Source organism: Protopterus annectens, chromosome 4.part0, assembly GCF_019279795.1.
Source record: "Protopterus annectens isolate FY-2018-M chromosome 4.part0, PAN1.0, whole genome shotgun sequence".
NCBI lineage: Eukaryota > Metazoa > Chordata > Ceratodontiformes > Protopteridae > Protopterus > Protopterus annectens.
In genome coordinates, this window is record NC_056733.1 from 1,599,848,024 (window position 1) to 1,599,863,767 (window position 15,744).

Below are 15,744 nucleotides of genomic sequence, written 5' to 3' on the forward strand. Positions count from 1 at the left end.
TCAGATGTGAATTTCAAAAATTCTGTGGAGCCGTTAAAAAACGACACCAAGTTATTAACATCATCTAGAGTACCGTTGAAGATGAGAAAAATGTCATCCAAGAATCTAGTGTATAACGCTACTTTCTCTTGGACCAAAGAATTAGATAAAACAAACACCCTCTCCCAGTGGGCCATGACTAAATTGGCCACACTGGCTCCTCAGGGCAATCTCATAGGGACCCCAATCAATTGGTGGAACCACCGGTGACTAAAGGTAAAAAAGTTGCTGGTAAGAATAACCTCCAATAGTTCGCTGACCATCGTAACTTCTTCTGCAGGAGCATGGTGAAAAACCATTTCCAACTGGATCCACTCAACCGCCTCCAAATGGGGGATAGATGAATACAGGTCAACAACGTCAATGGTCAAGAGAATACAATCAGCGTTAAATGGAACAGAACCCGCTTTTTCCAAAAATGCCCAAGAATCTCTCGAAATGTATTGGACTCTGTCCACATACTTCTTGAGAATCTCATACGTGATGCTTCCTCTGGCACTGACCAGTTGCCACATAGGTGGATCATAGATGTTCTTGTGTATCTTGGGGTTCCCAAACAAGACTGGAATTTTAGGTGATACCACAGAAACGAAATTGCATACATCCACATCCATAATGCCATTGATGAACATCTCCTCAAAATATGACAGGATGTGGCACAAGCTAAGATTCAATTAATTCTTAGAAACCTCCTGGTAAGTATCAGAAGATAAAATAGCCAACATCCTGTCATTGTAGTCATTCATATTCAAAGCCACCAATCTCCCTCCCTTATCGGGTTGCATAAGTCTAACTGATGCAAACCTGAGTGCCTTTAACAAGGCCCTCTCCTCCTTAGTGATATTAAAATGAGCCTGGCGCCTTGAATTGAGGAGGTGGCGGATGTCAAGATCACACAATTGTTAGAAAATTCCGACAGCTGGGAGTAATGGCGGATTATAAGTACTTGATATGTGGTAAGGGTTCTTGCATTTTTGGGAATCACCCAACAACAGTGACAGGTTCAACTTTCTCACAAAAAGTTTCAGGTCCAATATAGTCCTCCCAACACCAGCTCTACAGGAGGGTACAAAAGTTAATCCTTTAGCCAAAACATCCACAAAAGGTTGGGAAAAAACAAACTGTGAAAAATTGTAAATCTTGAAGTCTTTACCCGTGTTGTAGAGTATTTCCAAAGGTTGTGTTGGGTTACTGAAGGAATAACTAGCCCATGGTCTCTCAGTTCCTCCTTGTTTTGTATTTGTTCCTCGTCATCCGACCAGACTGTGGCTGGGGGGATGAGGCTCGAACTTGAACATTTTTGTCATAGTTGTCAAGAGTCGGCTCTTCCTGGCCCAGCCCAATACTCATAACACATTCCGTTGAAATTCTCTGGTTTGTTCGCCTCAACAGGGATCCATTCTCCGGTTCACAGGGGTGCATCGGTTGGCCATTGGTCTCGGGGCCAGATAGCAACCCCATGGTGGTTCTGCTATTCCCTAGAAAATTCCCTTGAGATTTAGTGGGTTTGGGGTAGGCTACCCACTCTTTATAGGCTTTTATGTCCCTCTGGAGTTTCTTTACTTTAGTTATAGTGGTCTTAGAAATGTGTTGGATGATACTGGTGAAGACTCTTTCGTATTCATAACGATATCTGAAGAAATGAGTATCCGATTTAATTTCCTCATCTAAGTTGGAAAGTTCCATGGTTAACTGATTAATAACTTCCTGATAGTGGGCAGAGATTAAGTTGATCAATTCATTCCCATGTCTATCAAAAAGTGCCAAGAGGTCAAGGTGGAATTTCGACCCATCTTCCAAACCTGAAGGGTATTGCCACGAGCAAAGCCCCTTCAGAACAATCTTCGCACGTCGGCATTCCCCAAAGTAGGATACCTCAAGTTTTAACTTCCTTAACCTCAGTAATTTTTGGTCGAAATTGTTGAGCTTAGTAGGTAAATCGGACAATCCTTCAGTTTGAATATCAATATTACCAATGTCTTCCCCAGTAGGAAAACTGAAGGGGCGATTCAGCCAATTGTTCAAGTTTAATTCAACATAGCCTCTCCTCGGTGAATAGCTGGGGAGGCTCCAATTTTCTCACCTGAACTTGCATGGCCTTCCAAAATGCCCTTAGGCTTACCGTTGCTATCGGTATTATGTGAAGCCTTGTTGCCGATGGTAACTTCTCTCGAGTCAGTTCCGGTTCCACTAGCTGATAAAAAGGCTGGAGATTCCGTCGATAATCCACTGGAGGGGCACACCGTTGGACTCAAAGAACCGCTTTGTGAAAGCCCATCAATTCGCTGTGAAAGATGATCCACTTTCTCAGTTAGGAGGTTAATAAGTATAGTTAAGTCGCCTGAGTCTGAAGTGCCACTGGCTTCCTGCATGGTGGAAGACATAAACCTTCTAAAAATTCAAAAAAACAAAAAACAAACTGGTGAAAAAACACCCTTGCAGGTCCAGCGCCTTTAAACTCCTGGATTCAGATAGATGTGTACAAAGTTCTTTATAATCCACAGGGGTAGAGTGAAGGCCCGTCCCATGTTTTGGTGACATGCCTTTGCCCACCAAAGAAACTCCAGTTGTAGGCAGGGAATGAGAGGAATCATTGTTTCCAGACTGTGACAATGTTGACTCCATAAACTTTTTAGGTACCATTGAAGTCTCCTCATATGCAGTCTTGCATATGGAATCAGTAGGATGCAGGATGCCATGAAGCCCAAAGCCTGCAGAGTTTGTCTTGCAGATAACTGGCTTTTTGTTGCCATCAGTTTGAAGTAAGTAGTCAGTTGCCTTTGTTTGTCTGGCTTGAGGTAAGCCATCTGGGCAGTTGTATTCAAGCTTGCACCCAGGAATGTTATCTTTCAGGAGGGCACCAGTTGTGATTTCTTTTCATTTATTGTGTACCCTAGGCATGTTAGAAGCCTTTTCACAAATGCCAGGTGTTGAAGAAGAATGTCCTTGTTCTCTGCTTGAATGAGACAGTCGTCCAAGTAAGGATATATTTGTATACTTCTTTGTCTGCAAAAAGCAATTACTGGTGCCAGGCACTTTGTAAAGACCCTGGGCGCAGTAGATAAGCCAAAGGGCAGTGCAGAGAATTGGTAATGCATTAAGCCAGCCTTGAATCTGAGGTATCTTCTGCACAATTGCCTTATTGGGGCATGCAGGTATGCCTCTTTTAGGTCTAATGTCACCAGCCAAGCATTCTTGCCCAGCATGGGCAGAAGCTGCTGCAAAGTCAGCATTTTGAATTTTGGAATGTCCAGGTATGTGTTCAAAATCGATAAATCCAGTATTGGCCACCAGGCCTTGCCCTTTCTGGGTACCAAGAACAGTCTTGAGTAAAAACCTTGTCTTTTTTCCTGTTCTGGTACTGGCTGAATGGCCCCCATATCCAAGAGGGAAGCAACCTGTTTCTGTGCCTCTGCCCATTGATTTTTTGGCAGATCCGGCCAACCGTTTGCCATTGGCAGAGTATGGAAATGGAATCTGTATCCCTGTGATACTATGTTTAGCACCCACTTGTCCTGGGTTATTAACTGCCAATTTTGAGCAAAAAGTGCTAATTTTCCCCCTAAGGGTGCTGCCAAAAGGTAAGTGCTTGGTAAAGGCAGAGGGAAGTCATTGGGTCTGTTTTCTGTAGGTTTGCGCTTTATCTCCTCCAGCTTTGGAGGTAGAAGAACCCCATTGCTTTGACCTGTAAGAATCTTGTGCCTGGTATCTGGAACCCTTAGGGCATCTGGATTTGCCCCTTTGAGCTCTGTCTGACACTGGAAAGGACCAATTTTTTTGTAGGCCAGTGTCTACCGAATCTTGGTGGCTGCACTTTTAAGAAGTCTTTTACAGTTTGCATAGACTTAGCTTTGTCTTCCATTTTCTTTAAAACCTCTTCTGCCTTAATACCAGAGTATCATGCTGTAATGGTGCATCCAGTAATTTAGCTTTAACATGATCAGGCAAATTTTGCTCCTTTAGCCAGGCATGCCTCCTAATCACAGATCCAGTAACTGCGGCTCAGCAGGAGGCCTCTAAGGAATCAAAACCACATTGCAAAGTATGCGTTCCAACTTGTTCAGCTGCATGCAATAATTCCTGCAATTCTTTATTTTCTGCACATTCAGAAATCAACATCATTTTCTGTTTCAGCAATCCCATAACATGTTGTTGATACTTGAGAATACGAAACTGGCAGTTTAAGGCCCTAAATGCCAAGGTTGCAGATGTATAAACCTTTTTTCCCCATCTATCCAGTGCCCTTGAATCTCTGTCAGAGGGGGTAGGTCTTTTTGCTGTTGAGGCCTTAACTCCCTTTAGACCCTGTAAAATGGTTTCAGGATCAGCAGCAAGGTTTCTAAATAAATATTTGTGTGAGTCAGGGACCCTGTAATATCTGTCAGGCTTGCTGGGAGCCGGAGGTAAGGAGTCAGGGGACAAGCTTGACTCCAAAAACACATCATCCACAATTTCTAAAAGAGGGGGCATGGCTAAAGGCCTTTGCTGAGGGAGAATAAGGAAATCCCTGAGCCTCTTTTTTGATTCTGAGAAATCTTGACTCTCCCAGTGAAAATGCTCCCTCAAAGTATGCAAGGTTTCTCCAAAAGAATAATCCTCAGGAGGTGATAGAGATGGCATAGACTCCTCGGCATCAGAATCCTCATAGGGAGGTATAGATAATTCCTGATCAGAAGAGGACTCAGAAGAAACAGAAACCTGATCTGAAGATTCATAATCAGTGTCTTGCCTAGGCCTCTTATCAGGAGGGGGATAGGAACCCCTGATCAAGGTAATAAGGTCTTCAGCCATTTTGATCATCTGTTTTTTAGGCATAGTTGCCTGTGCACGTGGCTCATGCATCGGTTTTTTAGTTTTAGAAGTTGCTTTTGTCTTTGGTTTTGCAGCTGTCGTCAGTTTGATATAAAAATGTTGAGGCCTGAATACACCCTCAGAAGCCGGTGCCTGCTCAGCAGCTCCGGACCCATCCGAGGGAGATACATCCGTGGGTCCAATATTTTGAGTATCTTGCGGTGTGCCAGACTATACATGGGTCTTGGTAGGGGCCTGCAACTCGAAAGTAGCGGGTATCAGGGGCTGCAAAATCACCTCACTGAGTACCGGCGAACCGGCGACTGGTTTGGAGAAGCTTCATCGTCGGTTTAGGATCTCGACTGCCTGTCTCTGTCCTTTTCTTTGCGTTTTTTATGTACTCCAGTAGTCGGATTGCTATCCGACGACATTTCTGGGTAGTTAAATCTGTTTCTAAAATACTTTGAGGCAAAAATATACCGACACTTAATAGTGCGTTGGTTAAATCTAGCACAAAACTGACAGCCAGGCACATTGTGATCAGGGCCTAGGCAAAGAATACAGTATAAATGGAAATCCTTATGAGGTATTTGCTTCCTAGAAGTAATACAATTATTAACTTTTTCTGACGTCGGTATGGAGCATGAAAAAAGTTTCCCCAATGGGGTACTTAGCTTTAGTGAAGACTTTGGTTCTGAAACTCAAACCCGAATATTTCAGGAGTCGGCCGACCGGCACTTGCAAAATGCTTCTGCTTCGGGCACCGCGCGGCAAGAAAGACTAAAGAAAATGGCGTCGGCTGCTTGTTTTATACCCCTGACGACCTGACGTCATGGAAGTGGAGACAGCAACTGACGCAGGACCCAAGACTTTGGAATTCAGGCCAAACTGAGGGCAACCTGCCAGCAGATTACCCAAATGTAATGACTGCAACAGTGAAACACGAAGAACATCTAGTCAGGGGATACCATCAGAGTCAAAGAAGAAATCTTCTTTGGATCCAACTCCAGACCTCTTGAGGATTTTGGATTCTGTGACTCAAACAACTGGACAAATCGGAGGAGGAGAGAGAATAGTGTGGGACATCACAGGAAGGCTCACAGATTCGACAGGGAAGAGAGAAGGTATGATCCCCATCTGGATCTGAGAAATGTTTGCATTATGCTATCCACATCTGATAAACTTCTGGAGAACCTGTAGGATGTATTGGAGTGTGGTCTTGAATGCTTTTTAGGAGTTTGTAACAATGGAGATCACAGAGTAGGAGAAATAGGTTTCATCACATACTCTGGCATATGACTTCTTTGAGATGTGCCAAGCTTTGGATCTAAGGACCTAGAATCCGATATCAGGGCCATTGGACCAGCAGATATGACTATCGGATCCGAACATTCTGTATCCAGAGTTAGGGTCTTTGGATCCAACAATGTCAAATGTGAGATTTTTTCTATTTTTTGAAGAGGGCTCCGACAAAGTCCTTTTGGCAGGCAGTATTTTCTGTGCTCCGATGGAGCAGACTTAGCAACTTTAGTAAGGGTTTGAGGCCCAGAAGATAGACTGGAAGTAGCAGGTAGAGACCTGTCAAGGTCAACTTGTTGCATCGGTCACCTAGGGCTAATAGGAATGCCTGCAACTAGAGATGTAGAAAACAGACAAAAGGAAGGTGGAATTAACTGGAGAAAACTAGCAGACTAATCAAAGTACTGGGACCAAATAACCAGAGACAAAAAGGGTATAGAGTTGGGCAAGGCCAAACAGAAGTCTGGACTGAAGGAAAGAGACTGCCTTTCCTACCAAGGACTGATAGAGTACAGGCAAATAAAAAGGAATGGGGAGTGCTAGTGAAAGACCATCACTGGCACAGTTTTAAATAAGTGTGGAACAAAAGTTTCTGTTAAACAAGGAATAATTACATTAATGATATTTATAAGAAGCAATAAAGAAATTACATAAGACTTGGGGGGTAGAAAGACAATATAGAAAACACTGGGAGGACATCTGTATATCTCTCAGGTATGCAATAAAATTCACAAGGTTAAAGGTTTTTGCTTGGAAGTATTTCCAAAGATATGTTTTATACTCCAAGCAGACTTTAGAGAAATTTTCCTCAGTTAGTTAGCAAATGTCAGAAATAATGTGGGGGAAGAGGGAATGGCTGCAATTAAGGAGTTTTTTATTTTTGAGCTGGGAAATGGGATCTGAATTGCCCATACACGGTAAGGCCTTATTAAGCTTAATGCTACTGGTTACTAAAAAAGCAATTACTAGAAAATGGAAATCAAAGTCTAAACCAGCTGTGTTTGAAGTATTGAATATTGCAAAAGGGATAAAATAAATGGAAGTGGGATCTTCAGAAAAAGGGAAGGAACAAATTACATAGAAATAAATGGAATTTTGTAGGAACAACACCTTCAGAATAATGCTCAGAGTGATGAGTGAGGTTTAATGGAAGTCCGAGATTTATCAATTTATGTAGTGCTGGCCTGAATGAAAGTAGTCATAAAAAATCACATATATACTGTATAATGGATGTAAAGGAATACAAAAAAAAAATAATATGGTTTGTTTTCTTTTTTATTTATGTATGAGTGCCTGTGCCTCAAGTGACAATTTAATAATGGTGTTAAAAAAAATCTTATACCACAGCAAAACTATACTTTTGAAGAAAACATATCACAAGACAACAGACACAAATTAGCTGCATCATCATTATTATTAAAAAATGAGGCCCAAAAACAGTTACTGCTGATACTCAGTGTATAATCAGAAACACATGCTTAATTTTAGCTCTTCTACATACCAGATCTCCAGCTATCCTCCACCACATGTTGAATTAGGCCCCCAAGAAATGGTACCCGTACCAATTCCAGCTGCTCCAAGTTGCGGGCAGAAGCAAGGCCAGTTACCAAGGGAACATATTTCAGGGAATTTGTGGGACCTAAAAACACAGAAGAATACACTGTATTAAACACTGACAACTTATAAAATACAATACTGGGAAACGTCTAGTCATAATCCTCGCCAAATAACTGTACCTTCAAAATAGTATCTGAAAAAATAAACTTCCATTCACCCATCTATTTTCTGAGCAAAACTAAGCAATGGATATTGGACTTCCCCAGCTCATCAAAGACATTCTCCAGCTCCTCTTGTGATGAAACCCAGGCAAACCAAGAGATAAAAAAATCCATGTAAGCTGTCATGAATTAAGCCTAGGACCACCTTCAACAGGGAACGCATGGCACACATACTGTTGGAGGTGCCAAGAAGCACCCAACTAGGTACCCTAAAGAACCACTCGTATTAAGGAAAACCAGACTCCAGAGTTCCCAAGCAGACACCTGTGCCCCCCTACTCCAACATGAAAATTGTGCCTAGTCACAAAATGAAAGAACTTTCCCCCAACCAACAAACAGCACCTACAGCCACCAAGCAAATGAGGGAGAAAGACTAAAATCCAAGCAGACATCTTCATTCCAAGACTTTGACCATGCCCCCCCCCTCGAGGAAAAAAAAAGCACACAACACTGCTAATTTAAAATGACCATTTAATGAAAATCTTTTAAGACATAAGGTAATAAACATTACATTACCAACACACTAATCCCAAAAGACATTTTAAAGCACCAATCAGACGGAGAAGGAAAGTAGGGAGTTATTTTTTTTGTGAACCATCCATAAGCCAAATGTGAAACGTGTTGTGATGCCCCACCACTGGCCCAGTAATCAAGCAGCCCCAATCCTCACCACTGGCACCAGTGGGAGACATACATTGGGAGGATGACAGGTTACACTCATAGTATTTCCAGATGCAGCTCTCTGCATCAAGTGCAATTTCCCTTAAGAGCACACATTGACCACAGTCAGTCTGGAATGGTTTCTCCCTCTTTCTCCAGATCCCCAGTAAGACTCCCCACTGGCACAGCTATAGAGTTGATAACTCACTGAATGGCCAAGCCATGACCTCCAGCACCCTCTCTGTCCAGCCAGTGCTTTGTGTCCCTGCCCAAGTAGCTAACACACATACTCTTTGAGATTTTATTTACACACACACACACACACACACACACACACACACACACACTGGCACAGGTTTACTAGCTATGTCCCCTTTTGCCCAGACTACAAGGTAGTTATTACTGCCAACGGCCAACTCTTTATCAGCTACTTTAAGGCCCTTAACAAAGGGTGTCCAATTTTACTGTGTAATGTTACTATTAATCCAAATGGTAGTTTGACCAATATATTAGGAGTGGCCCACACAGTGTCACCAAATAAATATGCAAGTACTCTCAGAACTTAAATATGTCTCACAAATATCAGCTACAATGAAAGGTTTAAATATATTTAATAATAAAAGAAAAAGAAAGTACTAGTAAATAATCACAGTTACATCATAGTTCAAAATCACAGGACATATTTAAAACAACACTGCAGGACAGTCTCAAATAAAGAAAGAAAAACATCTAAAATACACTCAGCTATATTCCTGTCTATATCTAAAGGAATTATGCTGTACCCTAGTACACTTACTCGGGTCCCTATTAGATTGTCAAAACTCTGTTTACGCGAATATGAAATCATCGACACGTATTGCGCGGAATACGTAATCGAACGTGCAAAACCCTGAAATTCCAAATGTCGAAGTGTTTTGGTTGGCCCGTCTGTGGTATAACTCCGTAAGGTAAGTATGCAATAGTTACGGACCTTAGGGTTAGGGTGCGGGTTAAGACAAGTGTATAGATTGGTAATGTGTGTAAGATTTAGTGTAATGTTAGAAGTCGGGTTTTGTTAAATGTATTTATGTGTATTATTTATTTTGTTTGGGTATATCTCCGTAGGGGAAGTGTGCGGTAGTTACGGACCTTAGGGTTAGGGAGGGGTTAAGGGTAGTGCATAGATAGCTGTGTATGTGGGGTTTAGTGTAGGGTTAGAAGTTGAGTTTTGGTGCTTTACTTTAGGGATAGGAGTAGGGTTTGGTTAGTGTATGCATGTTGTTTATTTATTTTGTTTGGGTAGGTAGTATGTAGCGGGTGGTGGGGTTGGCCAACTATTAATGTTCGATATTTTAAATTTCGCGGTTTAGTGCGTTTTGGTATTTTCGCGGTTCGAGTAATACACATCGCTGTTTTGGTATTCAATGTAATGGATTTTCGTTGTTTTAATATAGACCCCACTTACTCATAGGAAGGCAGATGTGTAGTGAATGCATCTTGTTAGGTCAAAGACATATACAGAATGCTATAGCTCTCTCAGAGACTTCCCAAATTAATATTTCAAATATTACTGCTGGTGTAGCTTGCAGCATGACAGCACTTGTCATCTGACTCTTCCAGGTGAAACCCCCACTGATGCAGCTAGTGCCATTTAGCATCTACCTGTGAAAATACATAAACAAGGACTTCTCTGAGATCTATGGCAGATCCTGGAAGTTATAAAACAATAAACACTTCTAAGACAATACAAAAAACTTCTAGTTTTGGACACTGTGTCTGTTACTGCACTGATACTGAGACATAACATCTTTTGTTTATGGCCCAGCCATAAAGTAACTTAACTTCAACTATCCTTCTGAAGTTTTGCAAGATAATCTCCTGTGTTCCAGTTTCCCCTGTTAAAATATATACATTTAAACAGTTTCAATAGTGTATATACATTTCTTCTCTGTACTTTACAAAATATCTCTTCAGCACACGACTGTACAAACCATCCTATATGACATACAGTTCTAATACCTTTATAACACAAGCGTATGAATCATACTGATATTCACAAATGACGCATAGCCATTTACAAAATTCCAGACAGCTGTGCTGGCAGTATCTCCCTTTTGTTACACATCTATATAAATCATGTTAATATTCACAAATGACACAATTATTTACAAAACTCCAGACAGCTGGGCTGGCAGTACCTCTTTTTGTTACATGTCATCTGTCAGAAGACCCAGTGCTAAGTCTTTCCGATGCAAAGCCTAAATGAAGCAGTAGAAAGATTCAATCTCCTTTGGTGAAACAGGACTTATACTCATCTGTTTACTGAATAAGCTCATTACGAGCAAATAACTACTTATCCTGCACTTGTGAGGGAATGAAACCCTGACTGTGACCTGTATTGACTACAGGCACAGGATCTGGAGGGACCAAGCAAGGGAAGATGAGCTTCAGTGACTGATGCCAGCTCATCCATCATGTAAGGAAGGAGAAGACTAGCCAAATCAGCGATACCTACCAGTAGATGGGTAATTACAAGTGGAAGAACCTAGTCAGGCTCAAGCAGTAGCAGCAGCGAAAGTACCACTGCATTATCAAGACAGGCAAAGGAGCAAGACCCATGGGGGCCAAATGCCTCTTCTCAGAGATGATCCACAAGCACAACATTCTGATTAAGCATCTTGCTCAGGTTCAAACAAAAAAGGAAGATACAGACTAAGGAAATCAACTCAAAAAGGGCTATTTTAAAAAGTTCATTAGCAGCTCACAGCCTTAATCACGTATGCTAAACTGCCACACTAAACTATGAACACCTGTTTGACTCAAGAATCTAATCAAACTTAACTGAACAAAATGAGTATCAGACACTCTATATGCCTTTGGTTTTGCATGCAGGGGTCAAAGAGTGGTCAAAATTCTAAAATGGAAGTTTATGAATGACTCAGTCTGCTCTGCTACCTCCATCCCCACACTGCTAAAGTTTACTCAGGATGCATTCTCAACCACCGAACAATGGATGCAAACAAATCACTTTGTACTCAATGCCTCCAAAACCAAAGTAATGGTATTCACCCCCTCTAAAGCTACCTTTTTCAATCCAAGTAATTTCACTATTACTAGTCACAACAATACACCCTTAGAACTGGTATCTGAGGCCAAATTACTTGGGGTCCAAATTGATAGTCAGCTTAAATTCAATTCCCATCTTCAACTAAATATAAAAAAAAAAAAAAACACCAAAAACTCATCATGCTCTACAGACAGAATCGTTATCTTACATCCTCCACCAAACTCACCCTATCTACCACATTTCTCATCCCATTCCTCCTCTATGGAGCCCCACTTCTAACTAACCTACAATCTTCTCTCAAAACACAACTCACCTATTGCTATAACAAAATTGTCAAGTTTGCTACCTCCCATAAGTCCTCCTCACACCACTGTTCAGCTCTCCACAAACTAAAATGGTTAGAACTACCCAATCACCTCACCTACGTCCAACTGACTCTTGCACACAAGCTCATCTTCAATCCCTCCCTCTGTCCATCCCTTTCCTCTACCTTCAAAATGCACCTCCCTGATAGAATTCTAAGATCTAACAACCAAAACTTAATTGAACTGTATAAACCAATTCGTTCCCCTGGAAAAAATCTCTTATCCTACAGTCTTGCTCATCTCTGGAACTCCTTACCCCCATCCATTCGTACCATCACAAATCACTTCTCATTCAAAAAATCCCTTCACTCACACCTAATTTCCCAGTGGGAATGCTCCTGCTCCCACCCAACATAATCTCCTCATACTGAGAATTTTCACTTCTCCTCCCCTTTTCATAATGTGAATTTTTACTTACTCTCCTAAACTCATAGATCTTGCTCTTGCTTGTATTAGCTTTTTCTGAATACTTAAAGGTACCTTAGTGTAAATATACCCTCTGATGGAAAAGGTTCTCTGTTTCTATATTGAAAGGTTCTATGTCAGCTCATATACCTTTCTCTTGATTGTATTAAGCTACTCATCCTGAATGTATGAATGATATCTCCAGTGTAACCCACCCTGAGTTGTAAAAGCCTCTCAGTTTCTATATTGTAAATTGTTTTCAGCGATACAAGTTTGTAATATTTGTATATGTTTGTACACTAGTCTACTGCATTTCCAAGTACATAGGAATTGTATAATTGAAACTAAATACCTTATTGTAACCTTGCTAATTGTTTTTGGAGCTTTTCTCCCCAGGACTCCATTGAAAACGGGTTATTTTGGCCCAATGGACTATCCTGGTAAACCAACTGCAAATAAATAATAAATAAATATATAAAGTGACTGAAGACAAATTAATAATCCTGGGACAGTAATAGTTTGCCAAATCCACCAGTGCAGAGGAATAAAGCCCTGACTGCAACTCAGGTGACCCAGGTTAAATTATCACCCCAGTACCTTATAGGTGGTCTGTGGCTGTCCAATGTCAGAATCCCTCAAAGAAGAGGCAGAGATGCAAAGGATGCTTCAGGGGTGGGCATTCGGCCATTAAGCAGCATATGCAGTGGTCTTCCAAGATGGCTGCACACTGATCAGTAGCTTAACTTCAGCTCTCCCAGTGTGAAACAGAAATGGAGAAAGAGCCAGTGATATTGTCAGCTTGAGTAAAATTCAGTTACTAGGTACTAAGTAAGCTGCCTAGATGCCTGCAAAGAAGAAATTAAGAGAGCCCGAAAGAAGATCAACTAGAAAAGGTGGAGAGAAAACACTGACTGGGAAGAATCATGCAATTATTCAGCAAAAAGCAGTTTAAGCTTCAGCTTTGGTGCAAGGCATGGCTTCCAATGTTTAAAGGAAAAAAATAAGTCAAATGTGCTCAGCAGTGATTTAAATAAAAACAGTGAAAGGAGTATATCAACTCAAATAACATAAGTCTGAAAAAAAATGAAATAAATGTTAAACAGATACTCAGATGAGCTGAGAAAAATGCAAAAAATCAGAGGCAGAAATGAAAAAGCTGGCTGTTTATGAGACTGCTCAAGTAGAGATGCTTCAAAAAATGGCAGAATTATCGGACAGAGCAAGTAGGGAAAATCTGACGTTTTCTGCTGTAACAGAGAAAATTACAATTGTATACACTTACCATAAAAGTAGATGTTTGAGTTTATTCACTGTTGCAGTCATTACATTTGGGTAATCTGCTGGCAGGTTGCCCTCAGTTGGCCTGAATTCCAAAATCTTGGGTCCTGCGTCGGTTGCTGTCTCCTCTTCCATGACGTCAGGTCATCAGGGGTATAAAACAAGCAGCCAACAGCATTTTAATTTAGCTTTTCTTGCCCCAGATGTCAGGTGCCCCCAAAAAGGTAGCATATATATATATATATATATATATATATATATATATATATATATATATATATATATATATACACACACACACACGCTATATATACATGTAACAATACAAACTTTACCTTCATCTACAAGCAAATACACCACATAGGCTGCAGAAGATAGTGAAGGAAAGAGAAACTCCAGAATAAAAGGGGGATGGTGGGCAGGTAACCTGGACTGCAACAGTGAATACACTCGAACATCTACATTTATGGTAAGTGTACACAACTGCACTATGTTCTTCATGTTTCACTGCTGCAGTCATTACATTTGGGTAGAATCCCAAAGCTATGGATGGGAGGCTGGAGCTAAACAGCATTAGGGGCGGCTATAACGCCCTGCAGAACTGCAGTGGCAAAGCCTGCCCTGGACTTAAATGATAATGCTTTGTAAAAGTGTGAAAATAACTCCAGGTAGCAGCCTCTAGAATATCTTTGGTTGGTACTCCTCTGAGAAAGGCTGCAGATGTAGCTGCAGCTCTGGTGGAATGAGACCTAATGCCCTTGGGCACAGGTTTGCCATGGTGCAAGTAGCAGAAACGAATGCAGTGGCTTATCCACTTTGAAATAGTCTGTTTTGAAATAGCCTTTCCTTCTGATCCTACAGCATATGTCACTACTAACTGTTCAGTTTTTCTTAGAGCTTTTGTCCTGCTCAAGCAGAATCTTAGGTGTCTGTGTATGTCCAATGAATGCAAAATCCTCTCCCCCTTGTTCTGCGGATTTGGATAAAAGGTTGGCAGATAAATAGTTTGGTTAAGAGGCACACTGGAAACCACCTTAGGCATAAATGAAGGATTGGTCCTCAAGGACACCCTCTGTCGGGGTAAAAAATGATAAAAGGCTCCACAGCCATGAGGGCCTGTAGCTCTGAGACTCTTCTTGCTGAAGTAATTGCCAGGAGCAGAGCTGTTTTCCATGATAAGAACTTTAGGTCTGCAGTAGCAGCTGGTTCAAATGGAGGTAGGGTGAGCTTTTCCAACACATAATTGAGGTCCCATGCAGGAATTGGTGATCTTCTGGGAGGCCTTAAATTTTTGGCCCCTCTAAGATACTGCTTTAGTAAAGGATGAGGAAAGACTGGTGGCTCTGTGTTGTAATAAGCCGAGATGGAGGAGGCATGGATTTTTATTGATGAAAAAGATTGGCCTTTGTCAAGCATCTCAGTCAAGTATTGTAAAATCTGAGCAATATTTGGCTCTGCTGTATCAGTTCCTTGTGCTTGGTTCCAAGCACAGAATCTCTTCCATTTATCAGCATAAAATTTTCTAGTACTAGGCCTTCTGGCTTCCAAAATGACATCCATCACAGTTTTACTGAGAGGTGCTGTTTGAATAACGATATGATCAGCCATGCTGCCAGGTTCAGTGTTTGGAGCTGATTGTGCAGAATTTGATTGCTTTGCTGGGACACTAAGTGAGGTATTTGAGGTAAGTACCAAGCTGGGAATTGAGACATGTTCCTTAGGATTGGGTACCAGTATTGGTGGGGCCAGTCTGGTGCAATTAGTATCATCTTTGGTTTCTCCTGTCTGACTTTTAGTAGTACCTTGGGAAGATGAGGCAGAGGAGGAAAGGCGTAAACTGACAGGTTTTTCCAACTGAAGGATAGGGCGTCCACTTTCCATGCTTGTCCGTGATAAGCCCTTGTGCAGAATTTTTTCAGTTGACAATTTCGAGGAGAGGCAAATAGGTCTATGTCCGGTCTCCCCCATTTCTTTATTATCATGCTGAAGACTTGTGGCTCTAGTTTCCACTCATGAGGGGCCATAAGGTTTCAGCTTAAATTGTCTGCCAGAGTATTTTGCTTTCCTGGCAAGAATTGAGCTT

The 15,744-nt window shown here is 41.4% G+C and overlaps 1 protein-coding gene across 1 annotated transcript in view; it reads right to left on the reverse strand.

Moving 5' to 3' along the window:
• The window catches only part of FBXO38 (F-box protein 38), a 3,050,069-nt gene that overhangs the window by 2,131,323 nt on the left and 903,002 nt on the right, over nt 1-15,744 (reverse strand). The window contains exon 7 of the mRNA XM_044069370.1: nt 7,631-7,768. Within this exon, the coding sequence (XP_043925305.1) occupies nt 7,631-7,768 (138 nt within the window). The remainder of the gene's footprint in view (nt 1-7,630; nt 7,769-15,744) is intronic.